Genomic DNA, 25019 nt, shown 5'->3' on the forward strand with positions numbered 1-25019 from the left:
TGCAATTTGGCAGATCGAATCTCACCAGGCTTAAAGTTGACTCAGCCTTCCATCCTTCCAAGGTCGGTAAAATGAGGACCCAGATTGTTGGGGGCAATATGCTGACTCTGTAAACCACTGTAAAGCACTGGGAAGCGGTATATAAGTCTAAGTGCTATTGCTGTTTAAAACACCTTCATTAAAGTTGCAAGAACCCATAAAGCATGGAAAACATTTAAACTCCCATTGGTAAGCTGCCTCTGCGGCTTTTGAACATATTCATAATATTGATAACGTGATACATTTACTTCAACTTGCAGAAGGTGATCCTTACTTTACTGGGAAGCTTCAAGATTACACCGCAGTAGAAAAAGATGAGGTCATCTTACAGTGTGAAATAAGCAAAGCAAATGCTCCAGTAAAATGGTTTAAAGATGGACAAGAGATAACTCCCTCTAAGAACGCGATTATTAAAGCTGATGGGAAAAAGAGAATGCTTATCCTCAAAAAGGCACTGAAAAAAGATATTGGACAATACACCTGTGACTGTGGTACCGACCAGACATCTGCCAAACTCAATATAGAAGGTAAGTCCTCTTAATACTGTATGGTGTATTATAATCTATTATTAAATGCCTTAAAAATCCTCTCAATTGAAAAAAATAGGATATGGAACTTCAACCAACAGCTGCTTTTTCAATCCTTGAACTGTAAAACACAGCCACCTTATCATGATGACTGACCGTATTGGGTGTCTTTTTTTTTTCTCCTTCTTCTTTTCTTTCAGACCGTGATATATCTATTGTGCGTCCTCTATATAGCGTGGAAATATTTGAGACAGAGACAGCTCGTTTTGAAACTGAAATCTCTGAGGAAGATATTCATGCAAACTGGAAACTGAAAGGAGAATCTTTGACTCAGTCAGCTGTAAGCAATGCTTCTTGTTTGATCCGATATAGTAGACCACACTGATGAGTAATCATGATTCTTAGTGTAGTACATAACTGTTGGCTAAATAGTGAATAAAATTCAACATGTTGTATTCTACAGTTTATGGGCAGAAGAATGGTTAACCTCTGCTTGATGTTCCTTTCATCTCATGGAAACCCACTTTAGTAGGATTATGACTATCTAGAAAGGGTCTCTGTCTTTTTCTCTCTGTGTCTCTGTCTCTCTCCGTCTCTCTCTCTCTGTCTCTCTCTCTCTGTCTCTCTCTCTGTCTCTCTCTATGTGTGTCTCCCTCTCTGTCTCTGTCTCTGTCTCTCTCTCTCTCTATCTATCTATCTCTATCTGTGTGTGTGTGTTTCTCTCTGTCTCTGTCTCTGTCTCTGTCTCTGTCTCTCTCTCTCTCTCTCTCTCTGTCTCTCTCTCTCTCTCTCTCTCTGTCTCTCTCTGTGTGTGTCTCCCTCTCTGTCTCTGTCTCTGTCTCTCTCTCTATCTATCTATCTATCTCTATCTGTGTGTGTGTGTGTTTCTCTCTGTCTCTGTCTCTGTCTCTGTCTCTGTCTCTGTCTCTCTCTCTCTCTCTCTCTCTCTCTCTGTGTCTTTCTTGTAAGGGCAGGAGAAGACAGGAAAATAATTGATGTATTTCTTTCTTTTAATTCATATAACATTTTACTATATGCAGTGGGATTAAGATATTGTAAATCTACATACTTTTGATCCTCAGCAAAGAGAAACAATTTCCATCTGTGATTTTAAATACATGATAAATACATATCATTAAATATGTATTAAATGCATAATGTCGATAAAAAGAACGCAAGTGAACTCTTAATTTTTTTTTAAAAAACCGATATTTTGGGAACTGCCATTATTAAAACAAGTCATAAATTTCACCTTTTCTTTGGAAGGATTGTGAGATTAAGGAAGAAGGCAAAAGGCATTGTGTTGTACTCTACAATGTACGCTTGAACCAGGCTGGTGGTGTAGACTTCCAAGCAGCCAACGTCAAATCAAGCGCTCATCTTCGAGTGAAACGTAAGGCCCTTACAAAACCATTTCAAAAAAAGGAAATACATTTGTTTTTAATTTATCCTATGTATTTTGTTAATCCTACGAATGGGAATCAATCAGATAAGGGTGGAGAGGCGGGGTCTGCAGTCATGATTCAGATATTGTGGCATATTGAGGCAGTCCAGCATCTTATCACTATTATAGCAGTACAGGTATTATTATTATTATTATTTATTATTTATTATATTTGTATACCGCCCTTCTCCCGAAGGACTCAGGGCGGTTCACAGCCAATAAAAAACACAATACATAGAATACAAATTAAAAACTATATAAAAAACTGATTCAATAACGGCCTAAAAATTTAGATACAATTTAAAACCCCATTTAAAACCCCCGATTAAAACCCATAAAATTAAAAAAACTAACCCAGTCCTGCGCAGATGAATAAATGCGTTTTAAGCTCGCGACGAAAGGTTCGGAGGTCCGGAAGTTGACGGAGTCCCGGGGGGAGTTCGTTCCAGAGGGCGGGAGCCCCCACAGAGAAGGCCCTTCCCCTGGTAGTCTTTGACTTAGAACCATTCATTTAGTGACCATTCAAAATTACAATGGCACAGGAAAAAAAGTGATTTATGACCGTTTTTCCACACAACTGTTGAAGCATCCCTATGGTCACATGATCAGAATTCGGACATTTGACAACTGGCATGTATTTATGATGTTACGGCATCCTGGGGTCATATAATCAATCACCTTTTGTGACCTTCTGACAAGCAAAGTCAATGAGGAAGCCAGATTCATTTAACCACCGTCTTACTTACCAACTGCAGTGATTCCCTTAACAACTATGGCATGAAAGGTTGTAAAATGAGGCAAAATTCACTTAACAACAACTAAGCAACAGAAATTTTGGGCATGGTTGGGGTTCTAAGTTGAGGACTACCTATATTCAGGTACTTAATTCATTATACTACTTCTAATTCAGTTTGGGTTTTTTTTGTTTTATATTGTATCAGCTTTTAACCTAACGATTAATTGGTTAATTAGGGCTTCTCCAATCAGTTGCTATGTAGTATAAATGGATATAAGTGAATTATTTGCTAATAACTATTTTCTCCGAGTTTGAATTTGGGTTTTAAGATTGGAGAGATGACACAACAATTTGTAGAAATTGCTAGAGGATTGATTAACAGGATAACCCCTGTATAGTTGGAAACCACTTCTTTCTGTAGCCAATAGAAAAGTGTTTCTATTTTGGATGGCTCGCTCCTTATCTTAGCAAGAGGCATGTAGGGTTTGGCAAGGGCACAGATGCAAAGTAACTTTCTAACTGATCTGTTCCTTGAAAAGCCACCAGCTCTGTGAGTAGAGACTCTCCAGAGATCAGTCCTTCCCTTGATCTAGTTAATTTAATCAGCTCGGATTGATTATATTCCCTCTCTGTCTTGGGAAAAGTCTCTATGGAAGTTAAATAAAGGGTGAAAGTGATCAATTTGAAGATGATTTCTTCTTTTCTTCAAGCACGTATCATTGGCCTGGTGAGACCACTTAAAGATGTTACTGTGACGGCTGGTGAAACGGCAACATTTGAGTGTGAACTCTCCTATGAGGGAATTGTAGTGGAATGGTTCCTGAAGGGGGAGAAATTGGAACCCAGTGACAAGGTATGATATCTGATCTTTCCTTCATCCTGTCTTCCTGACAGTTCCCATTGTTTTCCTACTTTCTAACCTCCCTCCTTGTCTTTCTTGTTTATCTTTTCACCCCAATTAGCGAACTTCCAAGTCCTAAATGGAGCTACAATCTGACACTTAGCTGAGACTCATTCCCAGTTAACCCAGTGGGGATTTTTTCTGGCTAGATGGGCCAGAATTTTTAGATTGCCTTGCAGAATAGTGCAGAATAGTGGGCTATTCTGAACTATTAATCAAAAATCAATTCTAAAAATGTAAATGTACATGGAGATGACTGATGTCACTGAATCTGGATAAATGTTTTCACCTCTGATGTTGAGGAACAATAAATATTCTGCACGTATTTTATTAGTTTTTTCTTATTATCCATGCCTTCTGAATCCAGACCTAACATTTATTTTTCTTAGAAGGGATGAAAGAGATTGGGAAATTCCTATTTCAGGCACTTCAGCCACACTGCCCTAGAGATATCACTCTAGAAAGAGATCCTTGCTGAGCCTTTCCCACTTTCTATTTTTAACTCATTGTTAAGTGTGTGTTAGCACCACTGAGATGTGAATTGCTTGGAATGTGGCTCCCTGACTATTTAAAGTACCTTTAGCATCAGTCTCTATATTATAAGAAATGGCCTGCCTAGGTTCTATTAAATGAAATGTTTATTTCACGCTTGATTTATTCGTTCATTCATTGAGGTAATTGGAGTACTTATTAATAACAGGCTTTATATTTCCTTCAAAGGAAAATATAAATTTGTTTGTTAACATGAAGACTTGATGGGTAGTTAAGCTTGAGAATTTAGCATAATATTTTCAGGTTCTTCAAATTGTAAGTTGTTCTCACATGATAGACTAAATGCCTATCAACTTCTTAATTACCTATATAATTCAATGTTTACTATTTCCTAAGTATTTTAAAGATAATAAAGCATCTCTTAAAGTTATTTGATCACTTATTCTTTTATCAGTTTTGCTACGTCCCGAGTTCTCCACAGATTAAAATAAAACTCAAACTGTAAATTCCAATAAAACACCTTGAAGTCATGGCATAACACAGCAATTGAATTAAATCAGAGATTATCATGACAGTAACAATCATAAAGGATTCGTTTAATTATTTTTCAATGAAAAGATTTGATGTGATTATTTTTTAATATCACTTTGCTAGTTTTTTTTATTTCTAAATGGTTCACTTTTGTCCGTTTAAGAGACTAGAAGAACATGTATAGTATTTTAAGATCAGTCTTGCACAATCCAGCTATAGGCATTATTTATGAATAAACAAGCTTTGCATGTATCTCACTTTGATGGCAAACAATGGTGCAAAGCGGATCCTGTATACTCTGTGGTCATTGTGACTGAACTTCTGAATTTGACCCTATAGAACTCATATGTCCGATTGTAGAGAATCCAAACAGCATCTGTTGGAGAGAAGGATTCAAGCTTTCCAGTTTCTTTTCTCCAGGAAAAAGATTCTCTTTTGAAATGAGCTTGATTACAAGCACCAATCCTGAATATCTTGTTTAATTGTTAAAAATACAAGTGTATTTTTGACAATTAATGACAAGACCATTGCCATTGCCTTGCCTTCTTAAGAGATAGTTTATTTTTCAAAATTTTTGCCTAATCTACAGCTCCGGGTTCTCTTAATGGTCTCTCATTCAAGTTTTAATCAGAGTTGACTCTACTTCTCTTTTGGAGAACAGATATAGTGTGTGACCCCTTTTCTCGAATTATAGCCCCAAAACTAATGTAGCTGCTTGTGCTCTAGAAGAAATACAGATAGAACAAGATATCAGTAAGATTAAATTACATACAAATCTATGTCTGATCTGATCTGAATTGGAGCTTCTTCACTGTCTCTCATTTTTTTCCTAATTTGGGGGAGAGTTTTTTTCCTGTCTCTCAGTGCTGAATCGCACTGTCTGCATTATACACTACTGTATCTGCCATCTACTGATGACTAAATAAATTGCAATGAAATATAAAAAGTTGTTACAGAAGCAAACATAGAGGAGGTAGAATCAATGCATATATAGTATGTGTTGGGGAAAGTAAACTGTTCAATGTACATATATTATGTGCCTGTGTGTATAAGTACAGATAGAGATGATTAAATTATATAAAATAAAACATTGCCAATGAATTTGGGTACAAAAGTTTAACCACTTTTGGAATTCAGTCCTTGATGTGCCAGGCAAGAGCTGGTGCTGCCTTGAGTTGTGCAGAGTTATGCAACCCCATTCAGAAGTATTAAGTGTATATTAATTGAAGTTACATGATTAATATTTAAGGTAAGACCATAATCGAATATTTTCTTTTCCTTTAGGTGGTGCCCCGTGCTGATGGAAAAGTTCATACTCTTGTTCTCAGGGATGTGAAGCTAACGGATGCTGGAGAAGTCACACTGACTGCACAGGACTTCAAAACTAAAGCAAATCTTTTTGTAAAAGGTAAGCTTTGTGGAACGACAGGTTATGGTGCTGGATGACGCTGATCTAGATAAGGAAGAGTGTTTAGTTGAATAATTATTTTATAACCTAACATGCAAACTGGAATAGTGTCCATATTTCAGTCTTTAAAAGTCTTTAAAAGAAGATCAAAGAGATAGCTAGCATATTCTTCTCTGAAATGTGTGTGTGTGTATTGATTCCTGGTGACTACCTAGACATGTTTCTGCAGCTTTCTTGGCAAGATTTCAGAAATGTTTGCCACTGCTTCCTAGGGCTAAGAAAGAGTAACTCCCCCAAGGTCAACCAATAGACTTCGGATCTAAGGTGGACCTAGATCTCACAGTCTCCCAGTTTATAGCCAGGTGCCTTAACTATTACATTAAACTCTCCCCCTCTGTGCCAAATACACAAAATCTAGATAACTGGTTTATTTTGTTCCTCAGAACCACCCGTGGAGTTTACTAAACCTCTTGAGGACCAAACTGTAGAGGAGGAAGCCACTGCAGAATTGGAGTGTGAAATATCCAGAGAAAATGCACCTGTGAAATGGTTCAAGAACGGTCAAGAAATTCACAAAACAAAGAAATACGATATCATTGCCGACGGCAGAGTCAGGAAACTTATTATTCGTGACTGCACATTGGATGATGCTAAAACATACACCTGCGATGCTAAAGATTTCAAAACTTCTTGTTTCTTGAATGTTGAACGTAAGTCTGCTTGTACTTTCCTTACAAGAACTACAAGAGGCTTAGCTGTGTTGTTCAGTCACTTCTGATTCCTCGTGACTCAATGAACAGTAGTTCTCTGGGACTCTCAGCATTTTTTTCCCCCTTTGGGATCTTGACACATTGTATAACCCTCTTGTCTTCTGCTGCCTCCTTTTCCGTAGCCTTCAATTTTCCTAAGCTTCTCCGAAGATTCCTGCTTCCATATTTTGTGCCTCAAATATTGACGATTTAGTTTCATTGCTAGCATTTCCAGTCAATCTTTTCATTTTTTTAAAAATCTATTTAATTCAGTTGGTATTGCCACTCATCTCACGTAAGTGATTCTGGACAGCTCACAACGGTTTAAAACAACCAAGTGATTAAAAACTAGTTGAAAAACAGTTATGCAAGCATGTAAAAGTATCAGTTACCATATTCAAACAAAAAATCCCTCCATGATCAGTGGCAAAACCCATCATTGTATTAAACTCAGCACAGCTATTGTAAGCGCTTCCCACCATAGCCAGACACGGCACCACCACCACCCGCCTCAACACACACACAAGTACAAGAACAGAGCCTTGTCTTCAAGGCCTTCCTAAAGTCCAGCAGGGTCAGAACCATTCAGTATTCAATGATTTGTTCTTGCAGGGCAAGTATTCACTGTAATTTCATTCAAATCAGTCTTATTATTATTGATAATCTATAAGATAACACTGGAGATTTGTATTGGATAGTCTGATGAAACAAAGTCATCTACCTAAGAGCATGTAGAGTTTATCCTTATCATTAAAATTACCTCCAACTATTTTCATTTTGTTTGATTTTGCTCTTCTATAAAAGTCAATGCAGAGTAACCTTGGTTATAAAGATTCATTTTTACATGTATTTAATTGAAATATACACATTTTCTCTTCCAGCACTTCGTGTTGAGTTCCTTAAACCTCTTACTGATCTTGAAGTTAAGGAAAAGGAAGCAGCTCGGTTTGAATGTGAAATTTCCCGGCCATCTGTTAAGGTCTGTGATATTTAGTAAATCTAATACCTGAACTTTTGAATACATTTTATTTAGAAAAACCTGTCACTTATCAGAATTCAACCTGCTTCCATCAAAGGGTTAGATTCTAGCCATTATACTTACACTAAGTACTTGCATAAACCAAAAGTTGTTCACTAGGCTTTGACTGTAGGCAGTCATTATCCACCACATTCCTATAATTGCTTTTTCCCTGTCATTCTCTTCCCTAATAAAAAAGATAAAAAGATATATAAATCTTTGATTCTCTAACTGAATTGTGTATATAGATGGAATATATTTTATATATATTTCATTTGCATATTTTTAAAATTGTAGCTATTATTGATGTAAAATAATATTTACCATTTTAAAAATATTCAAATGAAATATGTATAAAAATGTGCTCTGTTTATATGTTGGATAAAAGATTTATATATCTTTATTAGTGGAAGTTTTGCATCGTGTAGAAAATACCACATAAATATAATGGGCTGTCAATTGATGCAAAATTGCCCTCATCTTTCTTTGCATCTGTATGTACTTTACAGATTCTCTGTGTCCAAGCCAATTAATCCCAATAGCTAAAGCCATTCATGTGCCATTCTATCAAAACGGCCACCAGATTCCCAATCAGCTGCATTTGTGAGAATTTTCTTCTACACAAATTTTGACTGATCATGTGACCAGTTTTTTTTTTTTTTTGAAATAAAACTTGGAGATGCAATCTTCCACTTGTTCATTCAGGAGTTATAATTCTGGGCATAGCACCCTTTAAATGAGTAGTCCCTATAAAGGGGGAACAATAGCAAAAACAAAAAACAAAACCTATCCTAGCTAGATAACCAGACCTACGAAATAAGATTGGGATGTTCAGTTCAAACTATCAACTTTAAACTATCAAATCTATGTTGATTCCAATATCATCATTAAATAGAGATTTCAATTCTTTACTAACATTTTGAAAGTTTAAACTCTAATACCTATTATTGTCTTTGATGCAATTTTATATTTTGTCAATAATGTTAATACAGGCACAGTGGTTTAGGGATGGAATTGAAATTAAAAAAGGCAAGAAGTATGACATCATTGCGAAAGGTGCCCAGAGAATACTTGTCATCAATAAATGTTTACTTGATGATGAAGCAGAATATGCTTGCGAAGCAAAAGCAGCCAGAACTTCGGGCATGCTGACAGTGATAGGTAAAACTGAATCCCCCTTTTTTGGGTTTTGTTTTATTTTATGCAAATTGCAGTTGTCATGAAATAAAACTATGATTCCTTTATGCAGAGGAGGAAGCTGTCTTTACTAAAAACCTACCCAATGTGGAAGTTAATGAAACAGACACCATCAAATTTATTTGTGAAGTCTCCAAACCTGGTGCAGAAGTAACATGGTTCAAAGGCGACCAGGAGCTGCCAGAGGGTGGCAGAGTTGAACAAAAAGTTGACGGCCGAAAGAGAATTTTGATCATTCACAATGCTCGCCTGGATGATGCAGGACCCTACAGTTGCAAGCTTCCAAATGCTCAGACAACAGGCAAACTCAAAGTCAATGGTGAGAAGCTTGCTTTGATATCTTTCAGAACCAGAGAGCGGCTAAGTAGGCAGTGAAATGCTGGGCCTATTTGCTGCTTAAGCATAAAAAGTTTTAAATCTATTCCAAAGCAATCGCTGGGTTTTGTTAAGCCACAGTTCCCAGTATGGCACCCAGGAAACATCTTTCTAATTTAAAAATAGAAAATTGGCATTTTGCAAAAGGGATGGCAACATTTAGCATCATTCTTTAATTCCAAGAATTTCTCTGGGCCCATCGGTTTCTTAGAAAATAGTAATTTTAAAAAAAAGCTTTGTGGCTGCATTCAACTGGTTTTCGGGAGGTGGGCAGAGATGCCAAAAGCGGGGATAGGGGGGAGCAAGCTTAGATAATAGAATGAATCCTGCTGGTAAATTAGATTGGAAAGCCAAGAAATAAAGTTTGTGAGAGTATAAACCATCAACATGATTTCAAATTTCCAAATGTGGCTATCAAAAGGCTGGGAACTCATAGTATCATATTTATCATCTGCTGAATAAAACAACTACTTTTCAGTTGAACTGAGTAATCCATCTTCTTTCCACAGCTAAATCATAACTTGCAATGTCTCTTACAGAGCTTTCAGCAGAGTTTATAACTAAACCTCAAAACCTTGAAGTTATTGAAGGACAAAAGGCAGAATTCTCCTGCTCAGTGTCTAAAGATGGTGTGGATGTGCAGTGGCTCAGAGGCGATACTATTCTTGAAGCAGGTGACAAATACGATATATTTTCTGATGGCAAAAAGAAAGTCTTGGTCATTAAAGAATCTGTCTTGGATGATGAGGGATGTTATATTGTCATGCTTGGAGATGTCAAAGCAAAAGCACAGTTGAAAGTGATTGGTAAGTTTCTTTTTCCTCTGCACATCTATTATGCATGCTATTATGAGCCATGGTGGTGCAATGGTTTGAGTGCAGTACTGCAGGCTACTTCTACTGCCACCCGGCTGCCTGCAATTTGGCAGTTCAAATCTCACTAGGCTCAAGGTTCACTCAGCCTTCCATCCTTCCAAGGTGGATAAAATGAGGACCCAGTTTGTTGGGGGCAATATGCTGACTCTGTAAACTGCTTAGAGAGGGCTGTAAAGCACTGAAAAGCAGTATATAAGTCTAAGTGATATTGCTATTATTGCATGGTTCAGTATGCAGCTTACAAATGATACGCTAATTCCATTTACAGAAAAACTCAGGATTGTTATTCCGCTGAAAGACCAAACTGTTAAAGAGGGAGAAGAGCTTGTCTTCAACTGTGAAGTTAATACAGAAGGTGCCAAAGCTAAATGGTACAAAAATAACGAACCGGTATTTGACAGCGCAAAATACATCATGATCCATAAGGATTTACTGTATTCTCTAAGGATCAGAGATGCTCATCAGAATGATCAGGCAGTTTACACAGTAACACTAACAAATCAGCGAGGAGAACATGTCAAGTCATCTGCCAATTTAACTGTACTTGGTAAGTGCTCCACATTAGCAAATGATCCAGGATATCAGTCCTACCCAACTTTCGATAAGAACTTAAAATAATTACATTTAATTAATCTCTCACCACAGAGGAGGATCTCAGAATTGTTGAACCTCTTCAAGACATTGAAACCATGGAGAAGAAATCTGTCACTTTCTGGTGCAAAGTTAACCGTCTCAATGTAAAACTTCCATGGACGAAGAATGGTGAAGAAGTCACTTTTGACCGCCGCATTTTATACAAAGTGGACAGATACAAGCATTCCCTTATTATTAAAGATTGCGGGTTTATAGACGAAGGGGAATACACCGTCACCGCTGGCCAAGATAAATCTGTTGCGGAGCTTATAATCACAGAAGCACCTGCCGATTTCATCGAACATTTGCAGGACCAAACAGTTACTGAATTTGATGATGCTGTCTTCAGTTGCCAGCTTTCCAAAGAGAAAGCAGCTGTGAAGTGGTACAGAAACGGGCGCGAAATAAAAGAAGGCAAAAAGTAAGTGCCAGTTCAGCCACGTGTTGTTGCGGTTTCTGCTCTTGTTTCTCAGCAGAACGCATAATCCTGGTTTATTGTTTTTTTCCCCCATCTGATCTAAAGGTATCAGTTTGAAAAGGATGGAAATCTACACAGATTAATTATCAAAGACTGCAGACTAGAAGATGAATGTGAATATTCCTGCGGAGTGGATGACAGGAAATCCAGAGCAAGACTCTTTGTTGAAGGTACGTTTGCAGCTTTGATTTAAGTTCCTTACCAAGTCTCAGTACTTTTTTTTTTTTTTGAAGATAAAAGACGGAATGATAAAACACATGTTTATGGATATTTCTATCAGAAATTCCTGTTGAGATCATCCGCCCACCAGAAGATGCTTATGAAGCTCCTGGTACTGATGTAATCTTTTCTGCTGAACTGAATAAAGATAAAGTGGAGGTCAAATGGCTGAGAAACAACATGATTATAGTCCAAGGTGACAAACATCAAATGATGAGTGAAGGAAAGATCCACAGGCTGCAGGTCTGTGAAATAAGGCCCCGTGACCAAGGAGAATATAGATTTATTGCCAAAGATAAAGAAGCTCGAGCTAAGCTAGAACTAGCAGGTAAGTCTTTCAAATTGATTTATCATATCAAGAAAAAACATTTATAGATGTAGCAAAAACCTTTCAATTCTCCTTCTGAATGTTAATTCTGGAATTCTTAGTTCCAATGGGAATGAAAATCTCTCCCACAAAAAGTACACACATCTTTCTTGTGTGCAAGGTAAAGGTAAAGGTTCCCGTCGCACACATGTGCTAGTCGTTCCCGACTCTAGGGGGTGGTGCTCATCTCCATTTCAAAGCTGAAGAGCCAGCGCTGTCCAAAGACATCTCCGTGGTCATGTGGCCGGCATGACTAAATGCCAAAGGCACACAGAACGCTGTTACCTTCCCACCAAAGGTGGTTCCTATTTTTCTACTTGCATTTTTTACGTGCTTTCAAACTGCTAGGTTGGCAGAAGCTGGGACAAGTAACGGGAGCTCACCCTGTTATGCGGCACTAGGGATTCGAACTGCTGAACTGCCAACCGTTCGATCGACAAGCTCAGCGGCTTAGCCTCTGAGCCACCACATCCCTTTTACTGTGTGTACTGCTATGCAATTCTATTATGTCTCAATTTCATACCTCGCTGCTATTTCTTTAATAACTAGCATTTATTTGTTCTATACGGAGGCTTTATCAGTTATCCTGAACATTTTCACTACTTTATGAGATTTTATATACAATATATAAATTTAGTTTTTATGCACTGAAATCTTTACATTCAGGCAATCAGAAAACTTTACCCAGCTCTGTGAATTGTAAAAGGTGATTACGAGGTCCCATTAGTTTGCAGTTCAAGAGGCACCCAATACCACAAAACTGGCAGTTACAGTTTGGCTCACCTAATACAGTGAATTATTTTAAAAGTCCAAGTTTCCCTTTGCTTTTCTTTATCGAACTCAGTTGAATGCATCGTTTCTGTAACATATTTTCAAATGCTAATTCCTTTTTATTATTTCCCTTAGCTGCTCCAAGAATAAAGATAGGTGATCAAGATCTTGTGGTAGATGTTGGCCAGCCATTAACCATGGTTGTTCCATATGATGCTTATCCACGAGCAGAGGCTGAGTGGCTTAAAGAAGATGAACCCTTACCCACACAGACTGTTGATACCACAGCTGAAAGTACTTCTTTCAGAATTCTTTCAGCCAAGCCATCACACAAGGGAAGTTACAAAGTTATACTGAAAAATAAACATGGAAAAGCAGAAGGTCGCATTAATGTTCAAGTAATCAGTAAGTTCCAAATTTTACTTTTAGTAAGTTTTTCCTGATAAGAGTAGTTTAACAATGATACCTGTATTTTTAATACAGAAAACATTAATGTAATAATTAAAAGCAAAGGCTGATTAAAGTTCATAATAATGAGATTTGATTTGATTTGATTTGATTTGATGGCTAAAACTGGAATTAAAAGAAATAAATAGTCATGCAACCCATTCATCTATAAAACTTATGTCAAACTCAAGATTTGCTGTTCCGTTGAAGGCATCTTGCTTTCTTTTCTCTAAGATGTCCCTGGCCCAGTGAGGAACTTGGAAGTCACGGAAACATTTGATGGTGAAGTCAGCCTTGCATGGGAAGAACCAGAAAGCGATGGTGGTAGTAAGATTACAGGTTATGTGGTGGAAAGGCGTGACATAAAACGCAAGACCTGGATTTTGGCAACTGATCGTGCTGATAGTTGTGAATACACAGTAACCGGCCTTCAGAAAGGTGGCGTAGAGTACCTCTTCCGTGTGAGTGCAAAAAACAGAGTCGGCACTGGTGAACCTGTGGTAACAGATAAACCCGTTGAAGCAAAGAGCAGATTTGGTAAGAAAATAGTTCCAGATACTTGAGAAGATTAATGCTGTTTCAATCCTTTAGAGTAGAAGTAACACGTCTTTTGTAATTTTCTTCCCACTTTGCAGAGGTGCCAGGTCCGCCTCTCAATGTACAGGTCGCTGATGTGAACAGGTCCAGCGCAACTCTTACCTGGGAGCCACCAGAATATGATGGAGGATCTCCAATTACAGGCTATGTGATTGAGCTGCGTGACAGAGGATCAATTAAGTGGGAGCCAGCCATGACTACGCCAGCCCATGAATTATCTGCCACGTTGACTGATGTGGTAGAGAACAAAGAATACTTTTTCAGGGTCAGAGCACAAAACCAAATTGGAGTTGGCAAACCCAGTGCATCCACACATGCAGTGAAGATAACCGATCCAATTGGTTAGTATGCTGACAACGAGAGAGCATTTTTTTCCATTATCTCTCAGTGATAATTTTATTTATTTATAAATACAAGCATAGAAAAGATTTGAGGAGAATTGGGGGAAAATATGAGAAAATAGGTTCAGTGTTTATGATTTAAGAAATCATTAGCTGTGACAAAAAAGAGAAAATAGAAGTATCACATTCAAAACAGACGGCCAATTTCTTTCAAGTATTTTCCATGTTCATGGAAAAAGATTCAATAGATTTGTAGGATATTTCAGTAGAAGATTCTAGCCAGGTTCTACTGTGCTAACTCAGGAATCATCCAAGATTTCCATGGACACAATTCCATCTTTTTTGTATTTTGTGCATCCTTCTTGAAAGGAACAAAATTTAAACCTTCCAAATTACTATGTCTTGCAGAAAGACCAAGTCCTCCCATTAATCTGGATCATTCTGAGCAAACTAAGTCATCTGTGAAACTGACATGGGAGCCTCCACTAAAAGACGGAGGCAGTCCAGTTTTGGGTTACATTATAGAGCGACGTGAAGAAGGAACAGATGACTGGATTCGCTGCAATGCAAAACTTGCCCCTAAGCTTTCTTTTACTGTAAGTTGTAACTTCTTTCTGAAGCTTATGAAGCATTGGATTGTTTTCAGTTGATGTCATTTACAACAATTGCCCCTGTCTTGGCAGGTGACTGGATTGACACCTCTAGCTAAGTATTATTATAGAGTCTCTGCGGAAAATGCTGCTGGTGTATCAGATCCATCTGAGACTATTGGACCGCTAACCGCAGATGATTCACATGGTAAGCAGATGTCATTTATCTCTGACATGTCAGCGTTTCAAAGTACATGTTATATATGCTTATTACTAAAATCAATCCTCTAGTTCAGGGGTGTCAAACTCACGTCATTACAGCAGTGTCATGACGTATCGAGACTTTATTCCCCTTTGCTAAACCGGGTGTGGGTGTGGCCAGCATGTGACACATCTGGCCCGCAGGCCGAGAGTTTGACAGCCCTGCTCTAGTATCCTTATGACAACACAATAGCTATGTGCAAGATCATCTGTTGTAAGCAAATCTACTGCAGCCATTCAGAGGTTCAGTTGGGGTATTTTAAGGCTTTTGGGAGTATGCTGGTGATAGCTGGCAAAGCAAGGCTTTGGGAGGCCTTGCTGTAACCAAAGCTTTGCAACTACTTGACATTTTCACAATGTAGATCCCGAAGTAGACTTTGCCATGAGCAAAAGATCTTGTGGAATGTTTCATGTGGGTGTCATTACTGTGTGGAAATGGAGGACACGATAAACATTTCCATGTTGTTCTGAGATGTAATTAAGATTTATCCAAAGGGATGCTCTTGATTATGAAAGCTACTATTTCATACTGCTTGTTAAGCACATACAAATAGTACCTCTATTCTTCTATCAAATTGTTCTTTAAACAAAATTGGTCTTTCTATCAGGTTTCTTCGCTCCAATTGTATCAGATGGGATGGGGGGCAGTCTTACATCAAACAGAGAGTTATAATAGTACCGGTACTTTCAATTATGACAACTACCTTTTCACAGCTACCATAAATAAAAATTAAACCGATCATAGAAATTGGCCCAAGTTAATTGGCACAAATTGTGTTTGTTTTTCAGTTGGACCTACAATGGACTTAAGTGGCTTTAAAGATGCACTTGAAGTTATTGTTCCAGAGCCAGTCAAAATCCGTGTTCCCATCACTGGCTACCCAGTTCCCACTGCTACATGGTCAGTGGGTGGCAAAGTTTTAGAAGATGGTGATCGGGTGAAAATTGAGACCAGTTATGCCTTTGCAAAACTGACTATCACGCCAAGCAAACGGCCCGATAAAGGCATTTATACTCTGAAATTAGTCAATCCTGTATCGTCTGTATCAGGAGAAATCGATGTTAATGTCATTGGTGAGCATTCAGTTTTAATGTCAAGTAAATGTGTCCATATTATAAACTATTGTAAATTAAATGAACAATCTGATAATATTAAACGACCAAATGAATAACAACCAGCACCTTTCAATATATATATAAAACACTCAATTACATTAATTTCTACTTTCTTTTTCACTATGAAATTCTAAAACATAACAATGTTGTCATTAAATAAATATTCAGGGTATCATTTTATATGCACATGCTCCGGATTAAGCACTACTGCAAATATTTGAAGATTTTAATTTTATAGGTACAGGATGATATATGCTTTTTTTAAAATAAAAGCATGGTGAGTTAGGGCTAAAGCCTCTTTCTGTAAGCCCAATCACCACAGTATTTCATTTCAAATAAATCCTTGCTATGATTTTGAAATGCCATTAAACTTTGGCTCTTCCAGAGGATCTTTGGGAATGAGATGAATTTTAGTTCCTGTGGAGATGTAATTCCTGTGTCACATTGTATCTGGTTGTTAGGTTATTGTGTGTTATGTTGTATTAGGTTTTAAATCTGATTGCTGTATTTGGCATTGGAGCTCCTCAGTCACTAGCGATTGAACTGGTATCTAAGTAGCAGTAAATACATAAATTTATTTATTTATTTTATTTATTTATTTGATTTTTATACCGCCCTTCTCCCGAAGGACTCAGGGCGGTGTACAGGCAAAAATAAAACAGATAGTACAATATACAATTTAAAATGCAATTAAAAAACTTATTTTAAAATTGGCCTGAAAAGTATACAATGAACTAAAAACCCCATTTAAAATTAGTTAATAAAATTTAAAATTTAATAAAATTCAATTTAAGCCAGCCCCGCGCGAATAAAAAGATGTGTCTTCAGTTCGCGACGGAATGTCCGAAGGTCAGGTATTTGGCGTAAACCCGGGGGAAGTTCGTTCCAGAGTGTGGGAGCCCCCACAGAGAAGGACCTTCCCCTGGGGGCCGCCAGCCGACATTGCTTGGCAGACGGCACCCTGAGAAGTCCCTCTCTGTGAGAGCTTACGGGTCGGTGGGAGGCATGTGGTAACAGCAGGCGGTCCCGTAAGTACCCAGGCCCTAAGCCATGGAGCGCTTTAAAGGTAGTAACCAAAACCTTAAAGTGCACTCGAAAGGCCACAGGTAAATGAATGTATAGCTGTGTTATAGATTTATAATTTAATTTGCATTTATTTTCAGCTCGCCCAAGTGCACCAAGAGAGCTAACAGTTGGAGAAATAACTAGGAACACAGTACAACTAACATGGGAACCTCCTGAAAATGATGGAGGAAGCCCTTTGACTGGCTACCTTATTGAGAAGCGTGAAGTGAGCCGCAAAACGTGGATTAAAGTATGTTTTAAACAGAATTTTTTTTTAAATAAAGCCAGCTTTTTAATTTGGAAATAACCTGGACTGCGATACGAAAAAGAATGTCTTGTCTTTGCAGGTGATTGACAACGTTCTTGATCAAGAATTTACTATCCCAGATCTTGCCCAAGGAAAAGAATACTTATTCAGAGTTTCAGCATGCAACAAATGTGGACCAGGAGAGCCTGCTTACATTGATGAGCCAGTTAACATGACGGCACCTGCTAGTGAGTTTTCTTTTATAATTGTTCTAAATAATTTTGGATTTCTGCAGGTTCCGTATACAGGTAGTCCTCAACTTTTGATTGCAGTTGAGCCCAGAATTTATGCTTCTAAGTCAGAAATTTGCTAAGTTGAGTTTTTGCCCTGTTTTACAATTTTTATTGCCATGTTTTTTTAAGTGAATCACCGCAGTTGTTAAATTAGTAACATGGTGGTTAAGTGAATCCGGCTTCCCCATTGACTTTGCTTGTCAGAAGATCGCAAAAAGGGGATCACATGACCCTGATCCTTGGGATACGGCAACTGTCATAAATGTGAACCAGTTGTTAAGCATCCACATGTAAATCACGTGAAACATGGGGATGCGGCAGTGGTCATAAGTCTGAAAAATGGTCACAAGTCACTTTTTCAGTGCTCTGGTAACTTTGAATGGTCACTAAGTGAACTGTGGTAAGTCAAGGACTATCTGTAACTACTCAGGCTAAATGTTGTGACTTGACAAAGACGCTGAAAGAGAAAACCAAATGCAGACTTCCTGGATGGCACCACAGATTTTCTAATTTCCTCCTATCTAATACACCCATCTGCATACTTGGAAAAGCTGTTTGTTAGATTGCAGGACTTACCAGAACAATAACTGTGGAAAAATTATTATGGGAAAAGGAGCAGGGAAGGTCACTAAAAATCCAGATACCACGCAGTGGAAGTGAAGCTTTTTTCCATTCACATTTCACCCACAATGATAAGACAATACGTTTTCCCTCTTACAGCGGTTCCTGATCCACCAGAGAATGTTAAATGGCGAGATCCAACATCTAGGTCCATTTTCCTTATGTGGGATCCACCTAAATATGATGGTGGCTCACGTATCAAAGGCTACATAGTTGAAAAGTGCCAGCGTGGCACCGACAAATGGGAGCCTTGTGGTGAACCCCTAATTGAGACCAAGTAAGTAGCAACAGTAGGTAGAATTCTTTTACAAATGATTCTTATGGCACTTAATGACACTATTAACTGAAACGGTATTCTTATTAACAGAATGAAGGTGGAACCACTTAAGGAAGGGGAATGGTATGCTTATCGGGTAAAAGCTCTGAATAAGCAAGGAGCCAGTAAACCAAGCCATCCCACAGATGAAATCCAGGCAATGGATGCAATGGGTAATTAGTTACCGAATTATATTATAGCAACATATAATTTTTATTCTTCAAAATGTTGGGGGGAGGGTGTGCAACTATATGAAACAAGCCATTAGACAGATAGCATACTTCATTCATTCTGTTTTTTATTGTCTATAAATCAGAGGCCCCAGAGATTTTCTTAGATGTGAAATTACTGGCTGGAATCACTGTCAAAGCTGGAACTAAAATAGAACTGCCTGCAACGGTAACTGGAAAGCCTGAACCTCGAATTACTTGGACAAAAGCGGAAAATATCTTGAGACCTGACAAGAGGATCTCCATTGAAAGCAAACCCAACCATTCCACAGTAATAATAACAGACAGCAAAAGGAGCGATAGCGGCACCTATATTATTGAAGCTGTCAATACCAGTGGACGGGCAACAGCAACTGTTGAAGTTAATGTTCTAGGTACGCTACTTCTGTGATTAAATTCTCAGCAACTTGCTAATTGCATAGCTGAAGAGGAAGCTCAAACCACTGTTATGTCTCCACAGATAAGCCTGGTCCACCAGCGGCTTTTGATGTGTCTGAAATAACAAACGTGTCCTGCCTTTTGACTTGGAATCCTCCTCGCGATGATGGCGGATCCAAAATCACAAACTATGTTCTAGAGCAAAGAGCTGCAGACAGTGAAATATGGCACAAATTATCATCCACCATCAAGGAAACCAAATTCAAAGTTGCAAACCTTATCCCACTTAAAGAATACATCTTCAGGGTCAGTGCAGAGAACATGTATGGAGTTGGAGAACCAGCACTGTCCAGTCCTATGATTGCTAAATATCCATTTGGTAAGTTTGTTCAGCTGAAAGGCAGGTACACCTATCTCTGTACGATGGTCACATGGAAACTGCTGCATGCCATTTTGGGGGGTGGGCAGCCACTCCAGCCACTGAATCATTTTCTGAGAACCATCTCACCTCCCCATCATTTTGGATCTTGCTGATAGTAAGGGGCTAATTTTTTGCAGAAAGTGGCAATGCATTGGAGGGAATTAATATAAGCAGCTTTCCTGGCAGAGCAATAGCCAGTTGCAACAGCTATCTGCATTGAAATTACAACTACATGACCGCTAATTCTGACTTTGTATTTCTTGGTTCAGATACACCAGGTCCTCCAACAGGTGTAAAGCCTATTGAGATCACTAAAGATTCGGTAACATTAACTTGGACTGAACCAGATGAAGATGGTGGCAGTCCTATCACTGGATATTGGGTTGAACGGTTTGACCCTGATCAAGATAAATGGATTCGATGCAATAAAATACCAGTTAAAGATACAACATTCAAGTAAGACCATTATATTCTTTTGGAATATATTTTATATTATATTTTCTCAGGAAAGAAATAATGTTTTCAAATGAAAACAAATGCATACACTTGATATACTATTCTGTATGAGAGGATTCATTGCTTCCAAATAATCATCTTGCTTTCCATTATTGGAATCCTCATAAGCTGGTGGCTATATATATATATATATATATATATATATATATATATATATATATATATATATATATATATATATGATAAATCCTCTCCATAGTTATCTTCTTTGCAATGTAGACTCCGCAACTGGCAATAACAGAGTAATAATATTGTGATAATAGAGTAACAATTAATGATTGTCTATCACTGAAGCAGTTCAGGACATTTGTGTTGATAATGGAACCTCACAGACATTCTGACTTTCTAGTAACTTGAGTGTTTAAATCATTCAGATCTATGTGTTGTATCTACTCCTTTCTAAAATAATACATATAGAACTTATACATTAGCTCACAGATGTGCTGGAACATATATATATATATATATATATATATATATATATATATATATATATATATATATATATATATATATATATATATATATATCTATCTGTCTGTCTGTCTGTCTGTCTGTCTGTCTGTCTTTGGTTATTTGGGTTTTCTCCCACGTTTTTTTTATACATACATACATACATACATACATACATACATACATACATACATATATATAAATAAATAATCTGACCAGGACCTCAGAAAACAAATAAATAAATATATATATAGACCCAAAAAGACCCGAAAATGCCAAGACCTACGTGTGTGTGTGTGTGTGTGTGTGTGTGTGTGTGTAGGTTGAGAGTATCTTGGTGACGTTTCGATGAGGTCCCACTCATCATCTTCAGGCTGGTGTCTTCAGCTTTGGGTTCTCTTTGCTCGAGAAGAACGAAGCCGAAGACATCAGCCTGAAGTTGATGAGTGAGACCTTATCGAAACATCACCAAGATACTCTCAACCTTACACAGGAAAAGACCTGAAAATGCCAAGACCTACATACCTATACCCGTGAAAACCTACGAAAATAGATAGATAGATAGATAGATAGATAGATAGATAGATAGATAGATAGATAGATAGAGCGAGCTATTTTTTTAAATGTCCCACTTAAAATACAGACTAATAGCCAATGTAGAGACATCTATTTGCCCATCATTTTTCCTTTTATAACCACTAATGTCTCCCACTAATGTCTGACTGATTTCAGCAGTCTTCCAAGTGAAGTGGAAGGACTGCATTTCACAGACACACATACAAGCATAAGCACACAATTAAGAGCACTTCTCAGTTTCTAAATATGTAGCAAGACAATATCACAATGTTCTTTGCAACGAGAAACTGCTTCCTTAAAATGTTAAGCAATATACAAAAAAATTCATGTTTTCATTATCCAATGACAGATTTTGTATTGTGCTTCAGCGATGGCAGAACATGTTGGCATGAGAAAGCTTTACATAAGCATTCTGCCCCAAGAAATCTCCTTATACTATTTATATGGTAGATATAAATGTATTAATGTTTCAATAAAAGAGAATAGAAATAGCTCAGGATTGATTATGAGTCCTTGGTACTCTCTGAGCATGGTTGTGTTTGTAATGAAAGTCTGCAAGCAAACAACCAAGCTCAGAGACCACCAAGAACTTCTCATTAATGTTTTTTTATTTTAAATTTACATCAGTGGAAGGTTATAGAGCAACGTTCAGAGGTGGTATTCAGCAGGTTCTGACCAGTTCTGGAGAATCGGTAGTGGAAATTTTGAGTAGTTCGGAGAACCGGTAAATAGCACCTCTGACTGGCCCCGCCCCCATCTATTCTCTGCCTCCCAAGTCTCAGCTGATAGAGAGGAAATGGAGATTTTGCAGTAACCTTCCCCTGGAGTGGAATGGGAATGGAGATTTTACAGAATCCTTCCCCTGTCCCTCCCCAACCAAGCCACGGCCACAGAACGGTAGTAAAAAAAATTGAATCCCACCACTGGCAATATTGTATATATGTTCAATAATATTTACTGCCAAATAAACCTTGAAATGTTTTCAAATGAAAACAAATGCATACACTTGATATACTATTCTGTATGAGAGGATTCATTGCTTCCAAATAATCATCTTGCTTTCCGTTATTGGAATCCTCATAAGCTAGTGGCAATATATATATATATATATATATATATATATATATATATATATATATATATATATATATATATATATGATAAATCCTCTCCATAGTTATCTTCTTTGCAATGTAGACTCTGCAACTGGCAATAACAGAGTAATAATATTGTGATAATAGAGTAACAATTAATGATTGACTATCACTGAAGCAGTTCAGGACATTTGTGTTGATAATGGAACCTCACAGACATTCTGACTTTCTAGTAACTTGAGTGTTTAAATCATTCAGATCTATGTGTTGTATCTACTCCTTTCTAAAATAATACATATAGAACTTATACATTAGCTCACAGATGTGCTGGAACATATATATATATATATATATATATATATATATATATATATATATATATATATATATATATATATATATATATATATATCTGTCTGTCTGTCTGTCTGTCTGTCTGTCTGTCATACATACATACATACATACATATATATAAATAAATAATCTGACCAGGACCTCAGAAAACAAATAAATAAATATATATATATATATATATAGACCCAAAAGACCCGAAAATGCCAAGACCTACGTGTGTGTGTGTGTGTGTGTGTGTGTGTGTGTAGGTTGAGAGTATCTTGGTGGCGTTGATGAGGTCTCACTCATCATCTTCAGGCTGGTGTCTTGAGCTGGGTTCTCTTTGCTCGAGAAGAACGGTCAAGACATCAGCCTGAAGTTGATGAGTGAGACATCACCAAGATACTCTCAACCTTACACAAGAAAAGACCTGAAAATGCCAAGACCTACATACCTATACCCGTGAAAACCTACGAAAACATATAGATAGGTAGATAGATAGATAGATAGATAGATAGATAGATAGATAGATAGATAGATAGATAGATAGATAGATAGATAGATAGATAGAGCGAGCTTTTTTTTTAAATGTCCCACTTAAAATACAGACTAATAGCCAATGTAGAGACATCTATTTGCCCATCATTTTTCCTTTTATAACCACTAATGTCTCCCACTAATGTCTGACTGATTTCAGCAGTCTTCCAAGTGAAGTGGAAGGACTGCATTTCACAGACACACATACAAGCATAAGCACACAATTAAGAGCACTTCTCAGTTTCTAAATATGTAGCAAGACAATATCACAATGTTCTTTGCAACGAGAAACTGCTTCCTTAAAATGTTAAGCAATATACAAAAAAATTCATGTTTTCATTATCCAATGACAGATTTTGTATTGTGCTTCAGCGATGGCAGAACATGTTGGCATGAGAAAGCTTTACATAAGCATTCTGCCCCAAGAAATCTCCTTATACTATTTATATGGTAGATATAAATGTATTAATGTTTCAATAAAAGAGAATAGAAATAGCTCAGGATTGATTATGAGTCCTTGGTACTCTCTGAGCATGGTTGTGTTTGTAATGAAAAGTCTGCAAGCAAACAACCAAGCTCAGAGACCACCAAGAACTTCTCATTAATGTTTTTTTATTTTAAATTTACATCAGTGGAAGGTTATAGAGCAACGTTCAGAGGTGGTATTCAGCAGGTTCTGACCAGTTCTGGAGAACCGGTAGTGGAAATTTTGAGTAGTTCGGAGAACCGGTAAATAGCACCTCTGACTGGCCCCGCCCCCATCTATTCTCTGCCTCCCAAGTCTCAGCTGAGAGAGAGGAAATGGAGATTTTGCAGTAACCTTCCCCTGGAGTGGAATGGGAATGGAGATTTTACAGAATCCTTCCCCTGTCCCTCCCCAACCAAGCCACGGCCACAGAACGGTAGTAAAAAAAAATTGAATCCCACCACTGGCAATATTGTATATATGTTCAATAATATTTACTGCCAAATAAACCTTGAAATGTTTTTTTCTTATTATTACTAGGGTAAAGGGTCTTACAAACCATAAGAAGTACAAGTTCCGGGTGTTGGCAGAGAATCTTGCTGGGCCAGGAAAACCAAGCAAACCCACAGAACCAATCTTAGTGAAGGATCCCATTGGTAAAAATTAACTTAGATTGATAATATCATATAAACTCTTGATTTAAAGTTATCCCACCAGATCTAAATGTTCAATTTATTTCCAGATCCTCCGTGGCCTCCTGGGAAACCAACGGTGAAGGATGTTGCTAAGACAACATGTTTCCTACAGTGGACAAAACCAGAACATGATGGGGGTGCCAAAATTGAATCCTACGTGGTGGAACTATTAAAGACTGGTACAGATGAATGGGTGAGAGTGGCTGAAGGTGTTCCCATGACAGAACATTTCCTCAAAGGACTTATGGAGAAACAAGAATATTCTTTCCGAGTAAGAGCTGTGAACAAAGCTGGGGAAAGCGAACCAAGTGAACCCAGTGATCCTGTGTTGTGCAAGGAAAGGCTAAGTAAGTAACTTTTCCTGAGAATCTAGCTTAAGGCTGAACAGAGCTTGAAAACTTTAAAAACCTGCTTGCCTTTATCATGGAAAGAGGATATAATATAAATGCATTCATAACTACTTTCAAAAAGATATGATATGATAGTTTTATTGATCAGCCTATAGGCCATATCAGAGCACAAGGTGCAAATCCCTATCACCAATAAAATCTTATACAAACAATTTAAAATAAGAGGAGGGTAAAATACAATAGTTATAGGATAAGATACAATATAATTTAATACATAAATATATAAAATAGAATAAAATGACATAACATTACATTT

The 25019-nt window shown here is 37.5% G+C and overlaps 1 protein-coding gene across 1 annotated transcript in view; it reads left to right on the forward strand.

Annotated features, from left to right (window-relative positions):
• Positions 1-25019, forward strand: part of TTN (titin) — a 334386-nt gene that overhangs the window by 212217 nt on the left and 97150 nt on the right. The window contains exons 210-238 of the mRNA XM_058189537.1: positions 300-566; positions 767-906; positions 1833-1959; positions 3457-3599; positions 5955-6078; positions 6522-6788; positions 7709-7806; positions 8838-9006; positions 9095-9361; positions 9957-10223; positions 10561-10839; positions 10938-11346; positions 11449-11573; positions 11684-11950; positions 12896-13165; positions 13442-13744; positions 13843-14145; positions 14554-14741; positions 14829-14943; positions 15786-16070; positions 17276-17427; positions 17525-17672; positions 18438-18615; positions 18706-18827; positions 18971-19258; positions 19345-19641; positions 19953-20139; positions 24199-24314; positions 24401-24700. Of these exons, the coding sequence (XP_058045520.1) occupies positions 300-566; positions 767-906; positions 1833-1959; positions 3457-3599; positions 5955-6078; positions 6522-6788; positions 7709-7806; positions 8838-9006; positions 9095-9361; positions 9957-10223; positions 10561-10839; positions 10938-11346; positions 11449-11573; positions 11684-11950; positions 12896-13165; positions 13442-13744; positions 13843-14145; positions 14554-14741; positions 14829-14943; positions 15786-16070; positions 17276-17427; positions 17525-17672; positions 18438-18615; positions 18706-18827; positions 18971-19258; positions 19345-19641; positions 19953-20139; positions 24199-24314; positions 24401-24700 (6201 nt within the window). The remainder of the gene's footprint in view (positions 1-299; positions 567-766; positions 907-1832; positions 1960-3456; positions 3600-5954; positions 6079-6521; positions 6789-7708; positions 7807-8837; positions 9007-9094; positions 9362-9956; positions 10224-10560; positions 10840-10937; positions 11347-11448; positions 11574-11683; positions 11951-12895; positions 13166-13441; positions 13745-13842; positions 14146-14553; positions 14742-14828; positions 14944-15785; positions 16071-17275; positions 17428-17524; positions 17673-18437; positions 18616-18705; positions 18828-18970; positions 19259-19344; positions 19642-19952; positions 20140-24198; positions 24315-24400; positions 24701-25019) is intronic.

The sequence above is a fragment of the Ahaetulla prasina genome, chromosome 1 (assembly GCF_028640845.1).
Source record: "Ahaetulla prasina isolate Xishuangbanna chromosome 1, ASM2864084v1, whole genome shotgun sequence".
In the NCBI taxonomy this organism is placed as follows: Eukaryota; Metazoa; Chordata; class Lepidosauria; order Squamata; family Colubridae; genus Ahaetulla; species Ahaetulla prasina.